The 16015-nt window shown below is 66.0% G+C and overlaps 1 protein-coding gene across 1 annotated transcript; it reads left to right on the top strand.

Moving 5' to 3' along the window:
* Nucleotides 1–285: 285 nt before the first annotated feature.
* Nucleotides 286–15263, top strand: TSPAN32 (tetraspanin 32). Its single transcript, XM_055583285.1, has 8 exons — nucleotides 286–351; nucleotides 1666–1780; nucleotides 2503–2600; nucleotides 6497–6571; nucleotides 12280–12381; nucleotides 14248–14331; nucleotides 14513–14583; nucleotides 14980–15263. The coding sequence occupies exons 1-8, from the start codon at nucleotides 286–288 to the stop codon at nucleotides 15176–15178; spliced, it is 810 nt and encodes a 269-aa protein (XP_055439260.1). The 3' UTR covers nucleotides 15179–15263.
* Nucleotides 15264–16015: the final 752 nt, after the last annotated feature.

Below are 16015 nucleotides of genomic sequence, written 5' to 3' on the forward strand. Positions count from 1 at the left end.
TACCTGCTCGCGTCCTGGGGGCCTGGGCCAGGGGAGGGGCGGCAGGGGGGCGGAAACTGGCCTTGCCCCCCTCCCCTTCCTCCCTGCCCTTTTTCTGGGGCACCCAGAAGCTCAGTTCCTGGGTATGCTGAGAGGCAGATGGGTGACCAACCTAACCCAGCTCCTGCGGGGTACTGTGGTCTGAGGTCCCCGCCCAGCTGGAAACCAAAACCACAGAGGGAGGGGAGGGGAGGAGAGGAGAGGGTGGGGAGGGGAGTGGAGAGCAGAGGAGAGCAACGAACCTCCATGGAGCCTTGCAGTCGAGTCAGGGTGGCCAAATGCCAGATGCTGGCCACCAGCCTCTTTGTTCTGGTAACAGGCAGACTGGGCAGGACGCGGCGGGGGTGGGGTGCGCCATGCTCCTGGGTCTCCATAACTGTGGGTTCTCCCCCTAACACACACACCCACCTTCCTGCCCCCGTGGGCGTGCACCTGGGGTCCTGAGGGCAAAGTCTCGGCGGCGAAAGGTGCCCCCTGAGCAGTGTGAGTCCTCCTGCCAGGCAGCAAGGGGCCTGCTGGAGGCCTGAGGGCCTTGGGTGGCTGGGGAACTGGGGTCGGAGAGGGGTCCCCCAGGGGAGCGGGCTGGGGGCTGGCCTCCTGCCCTTGGAGGTGCTCTCACAGAGAGGGGGAGCTGAGAGGGCTGGGGGTGTCCACAAACGGAACCACCGGAGGTTCTGGGCCCTTGGAGGCGCTGGACAGCGAGTGTCGTGCTGGCAAAGGGGGGATGTGAACGTGAGTCTGTGTGGTGTGTGTGGTGGGGTCTGTGTGTGGTGGGTGTCTGTGTATGTGTGGTAGGTGTCTGTGTGTGTGTGTGATGGGTGTCTGTGTGTGTGTGGTGGGATGTATGTGTGTGTAAGAGGGTGTCTGATGGGTGTCTGTGTGTGTGGTGGGGTGTCTGTGTGTAATGGGGTGCCTATGTGTGTGATAGGGTACCTGTGTGTGATGTGGTGTGTGTGTGTGTGTGATGGGGTATCTTTGTGTGATGGGACGTCTGTGTGTATGTGATGGGGTGTGTGTGTATGATGGGGTGTGTGTGTATGATGGGGTGTCTGTGTGTGATGGGGTGTCTGTGTGTGTGATGGGGTATCTGTGTGTGATGGGGTGTGTGTGTATGTGATGGGGTATCTGTGCGTGATGGGATGTCTGTGTATATGTGATGTGGTGTGTGTGTATGTGGTGGGTGTCTGTGTGTGTGTGGTGGGATATATGTGTGTGCAAGAGGGTGTCTGATGGGGTGTCTGTGTGTGTGATGGGGCATCTGTGTGTGATGGGGTGTCTGTGTGTGTAGTGGGGTGTCTGTGTGTGTGATGGGGTATCTGTGTGTGTGATGGAGTATCTGTGTGTGATGGGGTGTGTGTGTATGTTGTGGGGTGTCTGTGATGGGATGTCTGTGTGTGACGGTGTGGGGGTAGGTGTCTGCAGCAAAGACCCCCCTGAGGCCACCCCTAGAACACCTGGAAGCCCTGAAGCTGACCCTGTCCCGTGAGACCAGGACATGGAGACAGGTGGGGCAATCGGTGCCCAGCCCCGCAGCTGACCCTGTCTCGTGAGACCAGGATGCTGGAGACGGCTGGTGGGGGTCGGTGCCCAGCCCCGCGCCCACCAGCTGGACGTGCCTGCCCGCAGCTCCTGGGCTCCGCCATGGCCGCCACAGCCGCGCTCAGCTACTTTGGGCCCCACTTTGCCGTCATCGGCCCCGTGTCTGCAGACAGGACCACCTATGAGGCCTTGCGCCACGGGGGTGAGTGACACTGTGGGCAGCCACCGCTGGGGAGGGGCTTCAGGAGCAAAGGCAGCTGGGGAGGAGCCCTGGGCTGGGGTGAGGACTGCTGAGAGAAGCTGGGCTGGGGCAGGCAGCGGGATCAGAGGCAGGAGGGGCTGCCCTGAGGTCCCAGCTCCCCCCACAGAGCCTGAGTCTGCCTGGATCTTCCTTGGGCCCCTGAGGCAGCGTGGGTATGTCAGGAGGTATGCAGGTCCTGTCCTCCACGTCCAGGAAGGGGTGCTCACCCACGATGAGGCCTTGAACAGCTCACAGAGATGGCATCCTATTCCTCCAACCCCACCCCTGGGGGTCTTGACCTCAGGAGAGACCACAAGAGGCTGAGGAGGGCAGATGTGGTGAAAGCCGAGGCTGGCGGGGTTACCATGGTCCTAGCCCCAGGCCTCCCGTGTTTATCTCGAGCCCCAAACCCCAGAGCCCCGGGAGCAGGAAGCCTGGGGCTGGGCCTGGACTGATAAGATTACCAGCCTGTCAGCCGGGCCTGGGGGCAGGGACGGGCTTCTGACAGCCCCCGGGGGAGGGGAGAGGGGACGGGCGGGAGGGGCAGCGCAGGAAGGTGGGGGCACATCCCTGCTGAGGAGACGAGGCCCCTTCAGGGCCCCCGGGAGCCCAGCCGCCCCGAGTCCATTCTTGCGCACCCAGGAGCCCTGCCCGGGCACCCTGACGCCTCTCTCTACCCCCAGCCTTCTCCGCTGGAACTGCCCTGGCTGCACTCCTGACCCTGGGGGCCATGCTGAGCGCCGCAGCCACTGTGAGAGGGGCCGGGGGCCTCATGGCTGCGGTGAGTGCCCTGAGCTGGGGGCTGAGGGAGCCCGCCTCACCCCTGTGTCCCTAAGGAAAGCGAAGCCCAAGGGGTGTGGGACGGCCAAGACCCCCTCACCCGGGAGTCAGGACCCCTCCACCCGGGAGTCAGGACACCCCCACCTGGGAGTCAGGACCCCTCAACCAGGGACAGTCAGGACCCCTCTACCTGGGTCAGGACCCCTCCATCCGGGAGTCAGGACCCCTCCACCCAGGACAGTCAGAACCCCCCACCTGGGAGTCAGGATCCCCCCACCCAGGAGTCAGAGGCCTGGGACGGTCTGGTTCTGTGACCCAGGAGGCTCTGGGAACACAGTTGGGATGAATTCCACCCTTTAGGACGAGGCCAGGCCCGATCGGTTCCCCCGTAGGTCAGGACTGGCCGTGGCCCCTAGACCCCGGGCTCCTCCTGAGCTGCACGCCCTCCGTGGCAGCCGCCAGTGGTGGGGCTCCCTCCCCCGCCCTGATCTCGCCCCTTGCAGGGGCCCTTGCTGCCCCCATACCTGCTCCTCCAAGCGGCCTGTCCTGCTGCACCTGCCAGCCCCGCCTCCCCAAGGACTGTGGTGTCCGCCGTGGGCTCAAGCTGCCCTCTCTCGCCTGAACCAGGGCCTCAGCTCCTGGCTGGTGCCCAGTGGTGTCAGCTGTACCCCCAGTCCCTCTCAGGCTCCCCGAAACACCAAGTCTAGCCTTCCTGGGCCTCCATGGGTCCCTGCGGTACCCACTTTCCGGCTTCCAACCCTCTGCGCCTGCAGACCCCACCCCTACCCTGGGAGCAGTCCATGGGGCGGCCCCCCGGGAGCTCCTGCTGGGGGCTTTTCCCCAGGTGTACTCTGAAGCTGACAACCCTGGGCTCCCTGGCAGCCTTCTGGGTCCCCACGGCTGGCAGGGTTCTCGGCCAGCGGTGCCAGCAAACGTGTTGAGTGACTCCTGGGTTACAGACGTCTCCGGGGCCAGGTAGCTCAGTCGGTAAAGAATCTGCCTGCAGTGCAGGAGACCCAGGTTTGATCCCTGGGTCGGGAAGATCCCCTGCAGGAGGAAATGGCAACCCACTCCAGTATCTTTGCCTGCAAAATCCCATGGACAGAGGAGCCTGGTGGGCTGCAGTCCATGGGGTCGCAGAGAGTCGGACACGACTGAGCCACACACCAAGGCCGGGGCAGAGTCACGTCCCAGAGCCGGGCCCGGGGCCTGGTGTGCTAGAGGCCCGTCTGGCAGCGGGGTCACAACCAGGACCCCACAGGAGCGTGGGCAGTGCTACCAACCTGGCCTGTGTGGTCCGGCTGGGCGGGGGAGGGAGGGAGGCCCCAGGGGCATCCGACCAGGCAAGTGGACTGTCCCCCGGGAGGGGAGCCCTAAGGCCTGGGGCAGCCACAGGGGCTCACTGCTGGAGGTCCAGGCTGCGGGCAGCGGGGCCAGACCCGGAGGTTCCGGCGGCGACAGTCTGCCGCGTCCGCCGCCAGGGGGCGCCATGGTGCTAGGCGCAAAGCCGCGGCCTGAAGCTGCTTCTGCCGAAGGCTCCCGTTAGCCAGGGTCTTCCCGGCTCCCCCGACCACCACGCTCTGCGCCCTGCTCTGGGGCAGGACCCGGGAGCACCAGGGCCTCGGTTCTGCTTCCCTGCCAGGGACGCGGCTTGGGCCCCACGACTGGCCTCCTGCTGCACCCCAGCCTCCCGTGGGCCCCCAGCCAAGACGGGAGCCCAACACTGCCCCCGGAGGGGGTGAGGGGGAGCAGGGGGCCGGGGGACCCCCTCCCGCGCCCGCCCGGTGAGCAGGGTCCATGTGTGCACCCCGGGGTGCGGTGTTGTGTCTGGCCTCTGTGTGTGTCAGGAGCGTGCGAGCCCCCCGGGAGGGCTAGGAGAGGGCGATCTTTCCCGTCCTGCCCCCCATCTCCCTGCTGCTCCTCCTTCCTGCCCCCGCCCCCTCCCAAACCAGCCTTGCACACAGGAAATGCGCGGCTGAGAGCAGGGCTGGCCGCTGCGCCAAGGAAGCCATTTGGATTTATTTATGTTGTTGTTTAGAATCAGCAGAGAGGGCGGCAGGCATGGGGCCCACCGCACCCAGTGCCTCAGCGCACAGGCCGCCGTGTGCCACCCGGGACCCTTCTTGCAAGGCGGACGGGTGGGCGGGCCGCCGGAGTGATGCTCCCTCTCCCGGGGAATGGAACAGTTCCTGGAAAATGCTAGTCCCTTGAGCTGGCTCCAGGCCTCCAGCCTGGGAGGCAGCGCTGGGCAATGGCTTCCAGATGGGGAAAGGGGCCCTTGGCCAGCCTGGGGGCGGGAGGAGGAGGAGCGGGAGGAGGAGGGAGGGGAGGAGGGAAGAGAGGGAAAAGAGGAGGGAGAGGAGGAGAGGGAAGTGAGGAGGAAGGGGAGGAGGGAAGAGAGGGGAGGGAGGAGGGGGAGGAGGGAGAAGAGGGAAGGGAGGAGGGGGAGGGGGAGGGAAGAGAGGGAGGGGAGGAAGAGGCATCCTAGAGCCATCTGGAGACTGAGGCCTGGTGGGCCCCTGGGCAGGCAGGAGGAAACGTGGGGTGGAAGCTGGTGGGCCTCCCACCCCTGAGCGGAGCTGGAGGTCCCCGTCCCTGCATGGAGTCTGGGAGCCAGTGGGCTGGCCCCCCATCTCCTGGACGCAGCCCTTCCACCAGGTGTGGAACAGAACAGTCTTCTTCACCCCCGTCCAGCCCGGGCACTGTCAGCGTGTCCGTCTACACCTGGGTGTCCCTCCATGCTGGCCATGGACCCCGTGCTGGCCATAGACTCTCTGGTGTCACCCCAGTAAGGCCCTGGGTTGGGAAAGCCTGGCCACACCGGCCCCAGGCGGCAGACAGTCCCGCTCCTGGGAAGGAGCGATACCGGACTCCAGACCCTGGGCCAGGTGGTCAGCAGGCGGACTGACCATCCAGAGCTCCCGGAGGAGGCTCAGCCTGAATGGGAGCATCCCCAGCATGAAGTGACCAGTCAGACTACAGTGGGGGACGTCCCCGGGGCAGCCTGGGGTGAGCCTCTGAAACGACCCACAAAAGAGCTTTGGGGACGTTTGTGTATTTTCGGGGGATGGGACCAATACTCGTCAGCTTCAGAACCCCCGTGAGAGAAAGGGTCCACCAGAGCCCGAGGCCCAGGCATGGGCAGGAGGTGGACAGGCCTGCTGGGTCCTGGGGAGCACACCGGTGGGAAGACGAGCACCTCTGCTGGGAGTCACCCCATCTCAGTGTGGCCACCAGGCCATGCTCTTGGCTAGAACCCCAGCTCCTGAACCTCTGGGAGGCCTGTTTCAGAAAACCAAGCAAAACCAGCTGTCGCTTCTGGAAAAGGCCTTTCCTATCCAAGCGATTCCCTGATGGCTCAGTCAGTAAAGAATCTACCTGCAATGCAGGAGACCCGGGTTTGATCCCCGGGTCAGGAAGATCCCCTGGAAGAGGGCATGGGAACCCACTCCAGTATTCTTGGCTGGAGAATCCCACGGACAGAGGAGCCTGGCGGGCTCCAGTCCATGGGGTCACAGAGTCGGACACGACTGAGTGACTAAGCACAGCACTTCCAAGTGCAGCCAACATCCCCGAGCCACCCCGCCAGGCCAGACCACTTGAAAGGGGGCACTTGTTCTGAATCTGAATCTTAGGCTCAGGGAAGGTCCGCCCGGCCCTTCTGGGGTTGGTGCCTTTCCCGGCTGCAGGCACAGAGGGCTCCCTCATCCTGGGGCCTGACCACCACCTCCCTGGGGTCCTGGGAAGCCAAAGCCGGCCGTGGGGGCCTCCCGAGAAGGGCCTAGCGAGGCCTGGGAGCCAGCGTGCCCACCGGCCCAGGTCTGCCTGTGGCAGGGGGAGCCACCAGGCCGTGGCGGGACCTGGACTCAGGGTGCCTCCTCCCCTGCCCCCTCCCAGGCCTTCCTGAGCTTTGCCCTGGTGTTCTGCGCCCTAGTACAGGCGGCCTTCTGGAGGGCCCACAGCCCCACTCAGGTAAGTGCAGCCCCGTCACGCGGGGGAGGGCCCCTGCTCCCTCTCTCCTGTGGCCACCGGGGGAGGCAGGCGGGTGTGGGGACCACTCTGGGGACACTCTCTGCCTGCGGGCCGGCCCTCTGCTGGGCTGAGAGCGGCAGGTCCTGGGGCAGGAAGGGGGCAGGCCCCCCCCCCGGGGCCCGGAAGATGGCACCTGGGGGGTTGGCGGAGGGAAGCCTCCCAGGCCTGCAGGATTGACTGGGGTGGGGGAGTCGGCTCCAGAAAAATGCACCTTCGAGGGCTGCACCCCTGATGGGGGCCGGGCCTGGCCGGGAGAGAGGCCTGTTCGCAGCAGGGGCTGCGGGACAGGGGACGGGGTGTCCAGCGGTCCTTCAGGGCGGCCCTGACCTGCCTGCAGGCGGGCTGCCTGGTGACCTGCTCCTTCCATTGTCACCGGGGGCTGTTCCCAGGGACGTTCACGTCGGTGGTGACCGTGGCGATGGTGGGCGTGTGTCCCTTTGTGGGGGCGGGGGGGGGGCTCCGTTCTCCTCTCCTTCCTCCGTCCACCCACCCCTCCATCTCTGGGTGCTGCTGGTTCTGAGGGACCCCAGGGCGGCTCGAGGCTGGCAGGGAGGGAGGCCCCAGTTCTGAGATAACGCAGTCACGCGGGACGCCAGCCCCCTGGACAACGGGGCTTGAAGCCTGTGGGCCCGGGTCTAGGGTGGGTGCTACCCCAGGGAGGAGGGCAGGACCATAGCTCAGGAGGGACTGCTCCCAAGTGACAGGGGGCGGGGGCCACCTGGCCTTCCAGAAATTCTGCCTGAACTCCAGGCCCTGAGACAGAGCTGAAAGCCTGCCTGGGAAACGGGACTGGTCAAGTCCATGAGCGAAGCTGAGTCCTCCCAGACCAGGGCTTGGGGTCAAGGTCAGAACGTCTGTGGCCAGACAGAGGAAATGGGTGCCCAAGAGGTTCAGAGAGACGGGGGACACAGCCCCAGATGGCCTTCTGTTTGCAGGGGCCGAGGACTGGCAGGGCCAGGTCCACAGTCAGTTGAGGAGGGGGCGCTGCTGGTCCATGTGGCCGATCCCAAGGGCAGAGCAGGGCTGGCCAGCACCAGTACCCGCCGTGCCCTGTGCCCGTGGCCCTGACAGGCTCAGCTTCGCTCCCCAGCCGAGCTGTGAGTCTGAAGGGCAGCCCCTGAGTGCCCCTCCCAAAGGGGGGCTCCTCTGTAGAGGCCTCCCCCCACCCCCAGGAGCGGACACAAGCCAGGCAGGAGAACCCAGGCCCAGGCTTCACCTGTGGGAGCCCAGCCCAGGCCAGACCCCAGAGCAGACCCTGGGGAGCCCAGCCCCATAGCCCTGTCCAGACGGACTTTCTGAGACCCCGAGCGTGCCTTTCTCTTCTCTTTGGGCTTCAGATTTCCCTGCACTCCATAAGGACAAGCCCGGGGAGACCACGGCCAGTCCTGCTGGAGGACACAGATGAGGGGAGCGGTTTAGTCTCTAAGTCGTGTCCGACTCTTGCGACTGTAACAAGCCAGCCTTCTCTGGCCACGGGATTTTCCAAGTAAGAATACTGGCATGGGTTGCCGTTTCCTTCTCCAGGTGGGGGGTCTTCCTGACCCAGGGATTGAACCCAGGTCTCCCGCATTGCGGACAGATTCTTTATCGACTGAGCCACTAGGGAAGCCCTGGACGATCCTGGGTTTCCAGGCAGGCAGGTGACCAGCGGCGTATGTTTGACCGTGTATCAGGGATCCCAGCGGCCCCGGCCCCTGGTTGCACGGGCACCCCAAGGTGTTCATGCAGCATGCAGGACAGCTGGGTCAGGAGACCAAGTTCGTGCTGTGCGTTTTCAGGCGTGTGGTTACCCACGCTAAAGCCCAGAGGGCTTCCCTGGTGACTCAGCGGGTAAGTCTGCCTGCAGTGCGGGAGAGCCGTGTTCGAGCCCTGGCTTGGGAAGATCCCCTGGAGAAGGAAATGGCAATCCACTCCAGGATTCTTGCCTGGACAATTCCATGCACAGTGGAGCCTGGTGGGCTGCAGTCCATGGGTCACAAGAGTCAGACACGACTGAGCGACTCACACTTTCACCCTTTGTCTTTACCGACTTTGGCCCTGCCCTGCCTTATCCACAGCACGGGCCTAGTTCCCCTGTCCCCTCCCCCGCCACCGCTGAACTCCTTGGAGTTGAGGGGGCATCCCCAGACCTTGCAGGGCGGTTCCATCCTCTTGGTCTGCAGATGGAGGGGCTCAGGCCCATGGGGGTGGGGAGGGGACCAGGTCACCCTGGCAGAGCCGGAGCAAGAGGGGGCCACCGTCAGGACTCTTAGACCTGAGTCAATGCCTCTTTTCCCGTAGCTGCCCAAAGATCACCCCAAACCATTCACCACCACTCTGGGATCATCTGGGGTCACCCACCCCTGACCAGAGGGGAAAAGAGCATTCCCTCTGGTTCTTGGGGGGTCGGAGCCCGGAAAGGCAGCCTCGGCTCTCAGAGACCAGGGAGCACCGAGCCAGGCTGCTGGCCCCCCACCCAGGAGCTGCCGGGTCAGGCGAGGTCGGGGTCACCACGTGGGTGGTCCCTGCCAAGACAGCTGCCAGGGTGCCCGGCCGGGCAGCTCCCCCGGGGCAGCTGAAGCCCCCACTCTTGACTCTGACCCTGTGTGTTTACAGCTCCCAGATCAGAGCTGGCGGTTCTGCAGGGGCGGGGCCCACAGGCCGAAACCCTTCTGGGGCTCCTGCTCTGGGCAGGGGAAGGGGTGGAAGCAGACAGGACGCAGCTGGGCTTCCTCCCTGCACAGCCCCCGCCACCCCGGACACAAATCATTCTGGTCTGGTCTGTGCTGCAGCTGGCCTTCGGGGTCCAGGGTTCGGGGCCCTGGCAGGCCCCAGTGGGGGCTGGGGCTTCCTCCCACACCTGAGTGGGCGCAGGGGGGCCTGGGTGGGGTCAGCCCTGCGTCCGGCGCTCTTGGGAGATCGGCCCACCTTCCTTGGCCTCCGTGTCCTCGTCTGTAAAAGAGTATGAAGACCTCCCCATGTGGGGGAATGAACCAGCACAGGTGAAGGGACAAGCAGAGCCCACTTGCAGCCACCGAGCCCGGGTCTGACCTCCGTCACCCGCTCTCACGAGAGTGCGGGCCCCAGGCGGCAGGGGCCGAGGAGCCGCCTGTCCTGTGCCCCCGACCCCGGGCACCTGGGGGCCCTTGGCGTCGAGGCCAACCCGGGCCAGCAGATCCCTCTTTCCATGGGGTCCTCCTGGAGGCAGGAGCAGAGACGCTCAAAGGGCCACACTGTTTGCTCTAAGGGGTCTGTTCACCCCCATTTCTCCCCTGGCACCCCCTGAGAGATCCTGAAACACGGGGTCCAGATGGCCCGTCTACCTGAGGATGGCCGTAACTTCCTGTGGCCCCGGAGCCGTCCCGCAGGCCCTGACCACTCCCTGCCCCCCTCTCCCGGCCCCTGGCCCCTCTCCCAGCCTCAGGCCCTGGTAGGTGCCCTGAAGCTTGGCGGGCATTCAGCAGGACTAGGCAGTCGTGCTGTGAATACAGAGCTTGAGGGCGCCTGAGAGCCGCTCTGCCCAGTCCCCAGACAGGCCTGCGGGCGATGAATTGCCAGGCCCCGCTTAATAATTCAGGCACGGATTGAGTGCGATGGTGCCTGAGCTGGTGAAAGGCTGCCCGTCCCCCAGCTCCAGGGCTGGGCCCCGCCCCTTGGGGCCACTCCCCGCCCCCATGGTCCAGTAACCGTCAGAGCCAGCCCTGGGCCACCGGGGGCTGCTCCGCACACCATCTGCAGCTCCTACTGCCCCCGCCCCCCAGGCATCCTGCGCCAGGCAGGTTAGCAGACTATGGGAGTGTGGTCAGTGGTAAGGTTGGGAGGGATCCTTGAGGGGAGCTGGCCTGGCAGGGACGCCCCAGGCCCTTGGTTTGTATTCAGCAGCCTAGAAACCCTGTCCTGAGGGGTGTCCCCCAGAGCCCTGGGAGATCGGGCTTAAAGATTAGGGCGCCCTGTAGGGAGAACCCAAATCCTGGGGCCCAAGGGCCTCTGAGACCTCCCAGCCCCCCCGAATTTCTCTCCTAGAGACACACAGGACCCCTGAGCCCAGGGATGGGGTCCGTCTGTGGAGCAACACCCACCCAGGCACCGGGCCTCAGGAGAGTCAGACCAGCCCCACATCCAGGCCAGGGGTCTCGGGCAGGGGTGTGGCTTTGTCGGATCCACCTCTTCACTCGGAGGAGGAGCTCATGGCCCCCACTTCAAAGGAGGCGCCCATGGCCCCCCTTCTGGGGTCGGGAGGGGGTGGGGAGGTAGGTGGGGGAAGAACCCACAGCTCAGCCCCGGCGGGCGTGCCCCTCCAGCCAGTGTTTCTCGTAGCACTCAGAGGGGCCAGGGTCTCCCTGGGCCCTAGTGGGGGGTAGGGGGGGCTCGCCCCCGTCACGGCCTCCTGCACCCCTGACCCCAGGCTGGCTCTGCTCCCCCCACAGGCCCCCCCGAGACCTCCTCCCACGGAGACTAGGACAGCCCAGCCGGTCTCCACCCCCAGGAGAGGGCCCCCTCGCCAGGCCTCCTGCAGGGGTGGCCAGCCTGGCGCCTGGCCCCCCGCCCAGGACGCTGCCCACCTCCCCCTCGGGTAGTGAACAAAGCGGACGGAGCATCTGGAAGGCTCGGAGATTTGGGTCTCACCAAGAGAGCAATGAGCTCGGAGCGCGATGCTGGGGGTGCAGATCCGCCTGTCCCTACAGGGGCACCAGGGCTTTGGGCAGCACTGGGCAAGAGCGCCCCCCTGCCCGCCGGCCCCCAAGTCCTCCAGGCAGGGAGTGGGGAAGCCGGTTCCTTTCTGGAGGGCGGGGTGAGTGACCAGAGCAGGGTACCCCTGAGCACCCGCCCACTTATCCCAGCGGGCACACGACTCAGGGGCAGGAAGGGAAGGGAGGCTGGGCTCAGGGTCTCTGAGGCGGGGAAGGAGGGCAGGGGAGCTCAGAGGCCTTGCCTGTGTCAGACCAGTGACTCCAGCACAATCACCAAAGACTCCCTGGAGGAGGCAGGATTCCAGTCTGCCTCTGGCGAAATAACTTGGCAAGGGGAGGGCACTTCAGAAGGCGCAGGAGGGGACGTTTAGCTGGGCAGACGGAAGGAGGCCTGGGGAAGCGGCGCAGGGTGACGGAACAGCTGGCCAGGCCCTTTTGCTGCTCTTCTCCGTCGGCCCCAAGGGGCCTCATCAGCCCTGGGTGCCCATGGCCAGCCCTGGGCTCTTAGGCCTTGCCTGCACCCCAGCTGCCTGGGCTTTCCGGAACGTACCAGATGGTTCTGGGGGACGACCTGGACCATCCCTGTGAGCTGAACTCTGGCACGAGGCGGCTCCTGGCCGTCTCCCCCAGGCTCACCCTTCGCTCTCCCTCTGCACTGTCCATTTCCAGATCAACAGAAGCAGGTGGACACAGGCCAGGCCCTCCTCCCACTGTAAGACAAGAGCTGGTTTACCCTGCAGGACCCCAGGGGCAAGAGTGGCATCAACAATCATTCTTGGGGGGAAGTCCCCACAGCTGGAGCATGGGAACCCCTGTGACCAGCACCCGGGGGACACAGGCCCTGCTCCTGGGGGGGCCGGTCCCGAGGAAGCAAGAGGAGGAGGCCAGTTGAGCGCCGCTCAGCACCTGAGGGTCGTCAGGGGGTCCGTCAGGGACGTGAGCTTCACCAGCACGGCCTTCCCGGTGCCCCATGCACAGGTGGAGGACGCCGTGCTGGACGCCTACGACCGGGCCTACGAGCGGGCGCTGAGGAGCGCATCCGAAAGCAGGCGGCAGGAGCTGGTGGCCATCCAGGACACGGTGAGCACGTGGGGGAGGCCCCCTCCGGCACAGCTCTGGGCAGCCTGCCATCCAGAAAAGGGGCACAGGGGAGCAGTCCCCCAGAGCCAGCTGGCCAGGTGCGGAGCTGAGGGTCCCGGGTCACCGATGCCAGGGCGGGGCAAGGCGCAGGGCAGAGCGCGCCTGTCTTCCTCCGCCCTGGGAGGCCTGGCTTCTGAGTCCGCGGGGTCAGAGCAGAGTGCGAGAACCCGTGTGCACACGTGAGCTTCCAGCTGGAGGTGGCACAGCCGGTCTCAGTGCCCGCAGGCCAGGCTGCTGGGAGCTGGGTGCCCCCTGCAGAGCCAGCCTCCTGGCCCTGTGCCCCCGTCCTGGCCGGGGGCAGGGCGGGGGGAGGACGTCATGCCTCAGTTTCCCCTCTGCCCCTGGGGTTCTCAGAGCAGACCGCCTCCCTTTTCCGCTCCTGCAGTTCCGGTGCTGTGGCAAGAGCTCGCCCCTTGGGCTCCTGGGGGGCTTGGAAGCCGACCTGTGTCAGGGGGAGGAGGCTGCCAGACAGGTGAGGGGAGGGCTCGCCACCATCCCTGGGCTCTCAGCCCCAGAGCAGGGCCACACCCACCCACTGGCCCCCCAGACCCTCCCAGGGAGGCAGCTGGCCTGGGCTGGGTTCACTTGACCCGGCTGGGCCCAGGTGCTCACTCCTTCGTACAGCTCCCAGCTTGAGGGACTGAGACCCTCCCGTCAGAACCCTCTAGAAGGTCAGGGGAAGGTAGGAGACCCAGGGGCTGAGCTGTGCTGAGCGCCCGCAGAGCGTGGTGGGCAGCTCTGCCTGTGCCGGGGACTCCGAAACCGGAAGGACATTTCCTGGAAGGTCAGCCTGGGCCTGAATCTGGCCACGAGGGCGTCGGAGGCAGGGACAGTGGCCTCCCCTCCCCCCCACCCCCTGGCTCCCCTCCCCCACCGGTCAGGAACAAACTCACCCCATCTCTGGCAAGAGGCTCCTGGCCACCCTCCAAGAAACAGACAGGAGGATGCAAATGGCTGGAAGCCCAGCCCTGACGGAGCCAGCACAGTGCCCTGGGCCCTGGCGCTGGGGGGAGGTGAGGGCAGTGGAGGGATGGGGGGTGGGAGGCCCCAGGTCCTCGCCTGCAAAGTGGGGGTGAAGGCCGGCTTCCTGCACCTTCTGAGAGGCAGGTGACATGGGAAACGGTGAAAGCCTTGTGGGGAGGAACCCCTGGGGGAGGGAGTGGGAGGGTGGACCCCAGTCGCCTTCCAAGAGGAAGTGCAGCCGCGGGGGCGGGGATGAGAGCCTGTCAAAGGGATTCCGGGGCAGATGGATAGACAGACACCAAGCCGGCCTCCTCTCCCTGCAACCTCCGGCTTCAGAACCCAACCCTGCCTGCCCCCAAACGCCAAGTCCATCCTCGGAGCCGAACTCGGCCTCTGAGTGGTTCAGAGCAGGGGGGTGGTCCCCTCCCTCTTCCGTGGAGACAGGGTGCCTCTGTGGGCCCCACGGCCTGAGGAGGCCGGGGAGGTTCAGATGCTGCAAGAACGCCCCTCCCTGTTAGCCAGTGCCCTCTCTTCACCCTCAGTGGGGTATCTGGGACTCAGCCTGCCCTGGAGGGGCAGACACATGGCCTAACACCGCCGCTCAGGGGCCACCCAGAGGCAGGCCCCGCTGGACCTCTGGAGCCCCTCGTCCCCACAGAGGCAGGTTCCATCCTGCTTGTCTTTGCCTGTTTTCAGTACCTGTCTGGAGCTCGGGGCAGTTGTCCTGGGACGGGTGGCACCCCTAGCCTGGGTCCAGTGTCCGCTAGGGCCCCACGCCCCTGCGGAGGCACCGTGCCCGGGCCGGGAGGGGCGGTCCAGGCCCACACACTGCCCTCTGCCCAGGACTGCCTGCAGGGGATCCAGAGCTTCCTGAGGGTGCACAGGAACATCGTCTCCACCCTGATTGGCCTGGGCCTCGCCTTCACGGTAGCTCTCACCGCCCCCGCGGCCCCTACCCCCAGGGTCCTGGGGACCCGCAGGGATCGCCCTGCACAGGGAGCAGGGAGGAGCAGGCCTGGGGGTGACAGGGCCTCCTTGACTCCCTTCCCCGGGGGGTGGTGAGCCCCCAGAGCTGCTGGGACATGTGCTCTGCCCCCCCGTCCACCAGGTGTACGCAATGCTGCTTAGCTCCTTCATCTGGTTCACCATCCGCTTGGGCAGATACCCCGTGAGCCAACGGTAGGCCCACGCACCCCCCACTCCCACCGCCGCCTCCCCAGAAGGGTCCTAAGGGCCTGCAGGTGCAGGCAGGGGGCAGACAGCACCACCCCTTCCCGCTCCCAAGATCCTGCCTCTGCCCAGCTGTGGGGCCCCTGGACCAAGGGCCCAGGCCGACACCCTAGAGCAGGCCCTTGGGGGGCAGCAAGCACTCGGCCAGGCAGGCTCCGCCCCCTCCCCGCCCCCGCAGACACCCGGTCTCACAGCGGCATCTCTGGGGCCCCAGGACAGCCCCCTGCCTCCACCCATGCCGCAGGTTCCTCCACCGCTGACCCAGCCCCTCTGCTCTGGCCACCTGCACGCCCTCCGGGCCCAGATCCTGGCCCCTCACGTCCTCACCATACCTCTGCCCCTCAGGGCCCGCGACCACCCTCCCCAGGAGCCCAGAGTCTACAGGTGCATCCAGGAGGGATCCCCGTCTCCGCGCCCGTCCAAAGCGGACGCTCCCGGGGGCCATCTGAGTCCAAGCAGACGCTTGGGTCAGCTTCTGCTGCTCCAGGACACCCACCCGCCTACCCATGGGAGCGGAGATGCTACGGTCTCGACTCGCATGTGACCCTCGTGGGAGGGGAGGAGCTGTTTCCCTCCACGTGGTGGGGGGTCAGGGAAGAGGAGGCTTGACCAAACCAGCACCTCCATTGAAGCAGATGGGGGTTGGGGGAGCAGGGGTCAACGGCAGACTCTGGGGAGAGGCTGGGGGGTGAGAGTGCGGGCAGAGGGAATAGAGGGTGGGTTTGGCAGGGCTCCCTGGCCCCCCACTCCCAGGCTCTGGGTAGAAGGGAGGACCCACTGCAGGCTCAAGCAGACTGGGGGCAGTTCAGTTCTGCGCAGCGTCAGGACTGAGGCCCCACCCGTGTCGGCTGTCCACGGGCCGCTCGGCTCCGGAGACCACTTCCCCTCCCCACACGGCCCCCCATCCTCACGTCGCAGGCAGGAGGGCTCCTGCTCCCCTCTGACCCTCCAAGCAGGACTATCTGCAGGCCCAGGTGACTAGGTGAGGGCCACCCGGGTGACTTCCCTGTTGTAAGGAGGAATCACTCGTGTAGTGGGTGATGCTGTGTGCACAGTCCCGGGGGTGTGTCTGAGAAATCCTGCCTGCTGCTGCCCCCGTGTCCGCCATCCGACTACCTGACGACTGGCATCCTAGGCTCAAGCCCCAGAGTCCTGGGCAGGACACCAGACTGGCCCAGCCCAGCCTGGGGGCCCTGTCGTAGCTGCCAAAGGAGAAGGAAACAGGGCCCGGTGAGCTTCCACCAAGGGGGTGCGGCCCCGCCCCACCGAAACCCGCAGAGTCTGCTTCTTCCCCAGTAAGGAGCAGCGTCTGTGAGGTGCAGCCAAATGGGGACAAAGTGAACAACGCCTGCTGCCTGCAGTCACACACACGCCGTAGCAC

The sequence above is a fragment of the Bubalus kerabau genome, chromosome 5 (assembly GCF_029407905.1).
Source record: "Bubalus kerabau isolate K-KA32 ecotype Philippines breed swamp buffalo chromosome 5, PCC_UOA_SB_1v2, whole genome shotgun sequence".
In the NCBI taxonomy this organism is placed as follows: Eukaryota; Metazoa; Chordata; class Mammalia; order Artiodactyla; family Bovidae; genus Bubalus; species Bubalus kerabau.